At 43.0% G+C, this 8,370-nt stretch overlaps 1 protein-coding gene across 1 annotated transcript; it reads right to left on the bottom strand.

Moving 5' to 3' along the window:
* Positions 1–5,926: 5,926 nt before the first annotated feature.
* LOC139333564 (uncharacterized) lies at positions 5,927–6,736 on the bottom strand (the record flags this gene model as incomplete). Its single annotated transcript, XM_070966035.1, has 1 exon — positions 5,927–6,736. A coding segment is annotated over exon 1 (810 nt), but the record flags the coding sequence as incomplete, so codon positions are not given.
* Positions 6,737–8,370: the final 1,634 nt, after the last annotated feature.

Genomic DNA, 8,370 nt, shown 5'->3' with positions numbered 1-8,370 from the left:
GCAGATGGAGAGGGAATAAATACTTGACATATTAATACTACTGCTACTTTATTGCTGGTTCTAAAAATTTACAGCTGACCTGTCCTAGAGGATGATGCTGGTTCTGGAAAGGTTATTGCAAGCTAATATGACTTTGGCACTGTCTAAAAGTTAGAATTAGAATTAGTCACGGTCATGTTTTAATCCACCTCTATGTCCATTTCTTCTGAGTTTCAGCAGAAATGTACATATTTGTGTCTTCTCAAATATGATGTTATACTACAGTAATACTTTTCATGATCATGCATGCTTAGGGGCCATCTGTGTCATGTCTTAGGACCATTCATTTTCATTTGGATAATTTGAAAGAGTTACACATTTTTTGAAAGAAAAGTCCTCTACACCGAAGTTGTGACATGACCAGGCCCCATGTGCTTCACAGATCCTAGCTCTGAGGTAACTCAAAGTGTTGTCTTTGAGAAGTGAGTGGCTTGGACTGGGTGAGGAGTGTGAATCAGATCCAGGCAATCTATGAAAAATTGTGTCCATCCCTCTCTGACTGCAGAGTGGGGGATGGTTTCCAGGAAGCTGACGATGGTCGTTAGGCCACAATGGGCTTCAAGCTTGCTTTTACATTTGCGTCTCAAAAACAAGGACAATGGCTTGTGTTTAAATCTTTCATTTTGATTGCAGTTCTTTGGATTACAGCTACAGGTGATTATTCAATTCAATTCAATTCAATTCAATTTTATTTGTATAGCGCCAAATCACAACAGAAGTTGTCTCAGGACACTTTCCATATAGAGCTGGTACAGACCAAGCTCTTTTATCTACAAAGAAACCAACAATTCCCCCATGAGCAAGCACTTGGCGACAGTGGCGAGGAAAAACTTCCTTTTAACAGGCAGAAACCTCGAGCAGAACCAGACTCTGGGTGGGCGGCCATCTGCCTCGACCGGTTGGGTGAGAGAGGAAGAGCAAGAGAGGGAGAGTGAGACAGACAGACAGACAGACAGACAGACAGACAGACAGACAGACAGACAGACAGACAGACAGACAGACAGACAGAAATGCAGTCAGAGAGAGAGAGAGAGAGAGAGAGAGAGAGAGAGAGAGAGACAGAGAGACAGAGACAGAGACACAGACATGCAGTCACAGTAACAGTGACAGTGGATGTAATAACAGCAGTAGCAGTTGCAGTGGATGTCAGGCAGGGCCAAGGCAGGAGATGCAGCTGAAATCCACAATCCAGATTCAGCCACTGTCCATGGGAACCTGCAAGACGACAAAGCACAGAGACTCTGGGGAAGGAGCAAAGTTAGTAACACGCCGTGGTAGGACATGAAAGCGTGCGGATGGAGAGGGACAGAAGGACAGAGGAGCTCGGTGTATCTTTGGATGTCCCCCGACAGTCTAATCCTATAGCAGCATAACTAGGGGCTGGTCCAGGACAAGCCTGAGCCAGCCCTAACTATAAGCTTTATCAAAAAGGAAAGTTTTAAGCCTACTCTTAAATGTAGAGACAGTGTCTGCCTCCCGGACAAAGACTGGAAGATGGTTCCACAGGAGAGGAGCTTGATAGCTAAATGCTCTGACTCCTGTTCTGCTTTTTGAGACTTTAGGAACCATAAGTAGACCTGCATTCTGGGAACGCAGTGTTCGAGTAGGGCAATAAGGTACTATGAGCTCTTTAAGATAAGAAGGTGCCTGGCCATTTATGGCTTTGTAAGTAAGGAGGAGAATTTTAAACTCTATTCTAAACTTTACAGGGAGCCAGTGCAAAGTGGCAAGTATTGGAGAAATATGATCTCGCTTCCTGGTTTTTGTCAGAACACGTGCTGCAGCGTTCTGGAGCAACTGGAGAATATTCAGCAACGAATTTGGGCAGCCTGATAGTAAAGAATTGCAATAATCCAGCCTGGAAGTTACGAATGCATGGACTAGTTTTTCTGCATCATTTTGAGACAAAATATGCCTGATTTTTGCGATATTACGTAGGTGAAAAAAGGCAGTCCTTGAAATTTGTTTTACATGGGAGTGAAAGGACATGTCTTGGTCAAAGATAACTCCCAGATTCTTTACAGTGGTGCTGGAGGCCAGCGCAATGCCATCCATAACTGCTATGTCATCAGAAAGTGACTTTCTAAGATGTTTAGGGCCTACTACTATAACTTCAGTTTTGTCCAAGTTTAGCATCAGAAAATTGCAGGTCATCCAGGTCTTTATGTCATGAAGACATGCTTGTAGTCTAGTTAACTGACTGGTTTCTTCCGGTTTCATTGATAAATATAGCTGGGTATCATCTGCATAGCAATGAAAATTTATTGAGTGCTTCCTGATAATCTTACCTAAAGGAAGCATATATAAGGTGAATAGAATTGGTCCAAGCACAGAACCCTGCGGAACTCCATAGCTGACTTTAGTGAGCACAGAGGAGTCGTCATTAACCCGTACAAACTGAGAGCGATCTGACAAGTAGGATTTAAACCAGCTTAGCGCAGTTCCCTTAATGCCAATGAAATGTTCCAGTGTCTGCAATAGGATGCCATAGTCAATGGTGTCAAATGCAGCACTAAGATCCAGTAAGACTAGTACAGAGACAAATCCTTTATCAGATGCAATTAGAAGGTCATTTGTAACTTTAACCAGTGCTGTCTCTGTGCTATGATGCACTCTAAATCCTGACTGGAAATCCTCGAATAAACTATTATTGTTTAGAAAGTCGCACAGCTGATTGGCAACTGCTTTCTCAAGAGTTTTTGAGAGAAAGGGAAGCTTGGATATCGGTCTATAGTTGGCTAAAACCCCTGGATCAAGAGTAGGCTTTTTCAGTAGCGGTTTTATCACAGCTACTTTAAAGGACTGTTGTACGTAGCCTGTTGATAAAGAGAGATTGATCATGTCTAAAACTGAAGAGTCAATTAGAGGTAATACTTCTTTAAACAGCTTAGTCGGGATAGGATCTAAAATACAGGTAGATGATTTTGATGATGAAATTATTGAAATTAGTTGGTGAAGGTCAACAGGAGTAAAACAGTCTAAAACTGCGACAGACTGAGTAACAGTTTCTACGATTTCTGCGTTTGAAGACAAAACAGTACCTGTTAACGGCAGGAGTCGATGAATTCTGTCTCTAATAGTTAGAATTTTATCATTAAAGAAGCTCATGAAGTCATTACTGTTCAGAGCTAAAGGAATACATGGTTCAACAGAATTATGGCTCTCTGTCAGCCTGGCTACAGTGCTGAAGAGAAACCTGGGATTGTTCTTATTTTCCTCTATTAGTGCAGAGTAATAGGCTGCCCTGGCACTGCGGAGGGCTTTCCTGTATATTTTAAGACTGTCTTGCCAGGCGGACCGAAATTCTTCCAAATTGGTAGAACGCCATTTCCTTTCTATTTTCCGTGAAGTTTGCTTTAATTTGCGGGTTTGAGGAGTATACCATGGAGCTAACCTCCTCTGTTTAATTTTCTTCTTTTTTAGGGGAGCAACAGAGTCAAGTGTCATACGCAACGATCCTGTAGCACTATCAACAAGGAAGTCAATCTGGGAGGGACTAACGTTAGCATAAGACTCCTCTGTTGTATTGAGACATGGCATTGAATTAAATACTGATGGGATCATATCCTTAAATTTAGCTACAGCACTATCAGACAGGAGTCTGGTATAAGAATTTTTGCCTACTGGCTGGTAGTCTGGTAATATGAATTCGAAAGTTATTAAATGATGGTCTGATAAAAGAGGATTCTGTGAGGAGACTATTAAGTCTTCGATTTCAATGCCATATGTCAGAACAAGGTCGAGGGTGTGGTTAAAACAGTGAGTCGGTTCATGTACATTCTGGCGGAAGCCAACTGAGTCTAATACTGAGATAAACGCAGTGCTAAGGCTGTCATTATCAACGTCGACATGTACATTAAAGTCACCTACAATAATTACTTTATCTGCTTCAAGAACTAAACTTGATAGAAACTCCGAGAACTCAGCTATAAATTCGGAGTAAGGACCAGGAGAGCGGTATACTACAACAAATAAAAGTGGCTGCACTGTTTTCCATTTCTCATGAGAAAGAGTGAGAACAAGGCTTTCAAATGAGTTATAGTCGAGTTTAGGTTTAGGGTTGATCAAAAGGCTTGAGTCAAAAATGGCTGCAACTCGACCTCCTCTGCCGCTGCCTCGAGGAATGTGGGTATTAATATGGCTCGGAGGAGTAGCTTCATTTAGGCTCACATACTCTTCAGGACACAGCCAGGTTTCAGTCAGACAAAATAAATCAACATTATGGTCTGATATTAACTCATTTACTAGAACAGCTTTAGAGGACAGAGATCTGATGTTAAGGAGTCCACATTTAATTCTCCTATCTTGTTGTACTATTGCAGAGGTTGTTCTAATTTTAATTAGATTCTTATGTTTAACTCCTCTTCTCTGTACTTTTGGTTTACTTAGTTTATGTGGTCGGGGGGCAGACACAGTCTCTATGGAGTGTTGGGTGGGTAACTGCTCTAATGGAGGCGCAGAGAAGCATGTAGGACTGCCTCCTGGTCTCAACTCATCCACTGTCACTGTTACTGTGACTGCATGTCTGTCTCTCTGTCTCTGTCTCTGTCTCTGTCTCTCTCTCTCTCTCTCTCTCTCTCTCTGACTGCATTTCTGTCTGTCTGTCTGTCTGTCTGTCTGTCTGTCTGTCTGTCTGTCTCACTCTCCCTCTCTTGCTCTTCCTCTCTCACCCAACCGGTCAAGGCAGATGGCCGCCCACCCAGAGTCTGGTTCTGCTCTAGGTTTCTGCCTGCCCAAATTCGTTGCTGAATATTCTCCAGTTGCTCCAGAACGCTGCAGCACGTGTTCTGACAAAAACCAGGAAGCGAGATCATATTTCTCCAATACTTGCCACTTTGCACTGGCTCCCTGTAAAGTTTAGAATAGAGTTTAAAATTCTCCTCCTTACTTACAAAGCCATAAATGGCCAGGCACCTTCTTATCTTAAAGAGCTCATAGTACCTTATTGCCCTACTCGAACACTGCGTTCCCAGAATGCAGGTCTACTTATGGTTCCTAAAGTCTCAAAAAGCAGAACAGGAGTCAGAGCATTTAGCTATCAAGCTCCTCTCCTGTGGAACCATCTTCCAGTCTTTGTCCGGGAGGCAGACACTGTCTCTACATTTAAGAGTAGGCTTAAAACTTTCCTTTTTGATAAAGCTTATAGTTAGGGCTGGCTCAGGCTTGTCCTGGACCAGCCCCTAGTTATGCTGCTATAGGATTAGACTGTCGGGGGACATCCAAAGATACACCGAGCTCCTCTGTCCTTCTGTCCCTCTCCATCCGCACGCTTTCATGTCCTACCACGGCGTGTTACTAACTTTGCTCCTTCCCCAGAGTCTCTGTGCTTTGTCGTCTTGCAGGTTCCCATGGACAGTGGCTGAATCTGGATTGTGGATTTCAGCTGCATCTCCTGCCTTGGCCCTGCCTGACATCCACTGCAACTGCTACTGCTGTTATTACATCCACTGTCACTGTTACTGTGACTGCATGTCTGTGTCTCTGTCTCTGTCTCTCTGTCTCTCTCTCTCTCTCTCTCTCTCTCTCTCTCTCTCTCTCTGACTGCATTTCTGTCTGTCTGTCTGTCTGTCTGTCTGTCTGTCTCACTCTCCCTCTCTTGCTCTTCCTCTCTCACCCAACCGGTCGAGGCAGATGGCCGCCCACCCAGAGTCTGGTTCTGCTCGAGGTTTCTGCCTGTTAAAAGGAAGTTTTTCCTCGCCACTGTCGCCAAGTGCTTGCTCATGGGGGAATTGTTGGTTTCTTTGTAGATAAAAGAGCTTGGTCTGTACCAGCTCTATATGGAAAGTGTCCTGAGACAACTTCTGTTGTGATTTGGCGCTATACAAATAAAATTGAATTGAAATTGAATTGAAACTCTGAGTTGTCAGGGGTTAGGTTGATAAATAAAATCGGTCAGATTTCTAGAGATGAGAGCTGCTCCCTCCAAAGTGGGATGGATGCCGTCTCTCCTAATCAGACCAGGTCTTCCCCAGAAAGTCTGCCAATTATCAATGAAGCCCACACCGTTTGCTGGACACCACCTCGACAGCCAGCGATTGAACAATGACATGCGGCTAAACATATCATCACTGGTCAGATTTGGCAGGGGTCCAGAGAAAACTACGGAGTCCGACATTGTTTTAGCATATGTACACACCGATTCCACATTAATTTTAGTGACCTCCGATTGGCGTAACCAGGTGTCATTACCGCCGACGTGAATAACAATCTTACGGTATTTACGCTTATCCTTAGCCAGCAGTTTCAAATTTGATTCGACGTCGCCCGCTCTGGCCCCCGGCAGGCATTTGACTATGGTCGCTGGTGTCGCTAACTTCACATTTCTCAAAATAGAGCTGCCAATAATCAGAGTTGGTTCCTCAGCGGGTGTGTCGCCGAGTGGGGAGAACCTGTTAGAAACATGAAGCGGTTGGTGGTGACCCGTGGGCTTCAGCTTGGGACTATGCTTCCTTCGAACAGTCACCCAGCCTCCCTGGTTTCCCGGCTGCTCGGGAGCTGTCGAGGGACGGCTAGCCGGAGCTGCACTTGGTCGGTCCGCACCGACTACGGGGGCCTGGCTAACTATAGCTAATGGTTTTGTTTCCATGGTGCGGAGCCGAGCTTCCAATTCACTAAGCCTCGCCTCCAACTCACCAAATAAACTACATTTATTACACGTACCAGTATCACTAAAGGAGGCAGAGGAGTAGCTAAACATGTGACACATCAAGCAGGAGAGAGCTGGAGAGGGACAGAGAGAAGCCATCGCTAGCTGCTAGGCTAAATTGGTATAGCTAGCAGAGCAGACAAGCGCGTAGACAAATAAAATTGACGGTCGCTAAATAAACAGACTTATGGGTGCTTGAGCAGAACTAATGTTACTCTAGAGCGCGGATAAAAGGCCGCTGTAACAAAACACAGAGCAAATTACACTCAGAGGAACAAGAGCGACAAACGCACACTACTCGTAAGGCAGCAACCAGAAACAGGAAGTGAGACGATACGCTTACCTCAGCACGTCAGCCTGTGTGTGTTGCCTCTTAATGTCTGCCATTTGTTGAAAAATCTCAATCCATTTTGATAATGCTGCACCAACACAGAGAGATAATTTTTGTATCAACATTAAAAATGATAAAATGCTAGTGGTATGGGTGTTTGCATGAAGAATAGCACAATTCCTATAAAAAAAACAAAAAACACATTCATTTTTCATTTGGATAATTTGGACTTGTTCAAAGCCAGGTGTACTTGTATTTCTACGTGCAAACAATGGAATACTCTCTAAAGGCATTGTAGTCTCTGCAGCGACAGAACAGGAAACACTGTCATTGCAAAAGCAAAACCAACCAAACATTCACAAGTCACACATTTCTGTCACAGTGACCATGTCTTTTTCTGTCCTAATGTATACATACACGCAGGAATGTGAGTGTCGTTTCACACCATTTTACTGGGGATCTGTATCATTTTGTTCTTTACAATACAAGTGGGGACTATTTTTTGTTCAGTTCCAAAAAAATGTTTGACATACTTGAAGACTGATAATGAACATGCCCATTTTGATAGATTAGAGTGGATAATTACAAAAAATAATTCCTAAACTAGATAATGGTATTTACACTGATCTAATTTACACAACACATTACAACTGTCGTCCTCACCAGTGTAGCATAAAACAAAATTGCTGGTATATTTGCAAATCAAACTTGATCTTTAGACCATCTGTGTCTATTTTAAAATGTACATTTTGAAAGAAACAAAGTCTTTGCTGTAAACCAACACTCATTAAGTGAATGAATGGATACAGACAGTCACACTGTAGTCTATGGAGGTCCACTCTTTGATAGGTAGACATTGCCAAGTCCCCTCTTAGCTTCTTCTGTAATAAAAATTCACATTTGAAGTAATATTATGGTAAAAGACCTTAAAACTAAATGTAGCATTTTAGTTTTGTATTTTTAAAATGACCAGAAATACCAGTCACCATTTCCCAGGTGCTCTGCGACAGTCCTCTGTTCACGAGATACGTGTGTGTGTGTGTGTGTGTGTGTGTGTGTGTGTGTGTGTGTGTGTGTGTGTGTGTGTGTGTGTGTTCTGTGCCTACAGAATACAGACAAAGATTTTTTTTTTTCATGAGGATTCAAGCGTGTGTTTAAATAATTTTATAGGTTACATACAGGATAAGTGTCCTGACTTTCGAAAGTCTTTCATTTTCCACTTTAATCCACTAAATCAAATTGTGAAAATTAAAGCACCTACAGTTCTTGGACATGTCACAATTTTTCGCATTTTGCCACCACAACACCAGATGATAAATGGTTGCGTGATTAGCTTGCAAAATTCCAGCGGGGT

The sequence above is a fragment of the Chaetodon trifascialis genome, chromosome 7, assembly GCF_039877785.1.
Source record: "Chaetodon trifascialis isolate fChaTrf1 chromosome 7, fChaTrf1.hap1, whole genome shotgun sequence".
In the NCBI taxonomy this organism is placed as follows: Eukaryota; Metazoa; Chordata; class Actinopteri; order Chaetodontiformes; family Chaetodontidae; genus Chaetodon; species Chaetodon trifascialis.
Note: the sequence above shows the minus strand (reverse complement) of the source record. Positions and strands in the feature narration are given on the sequence as shown.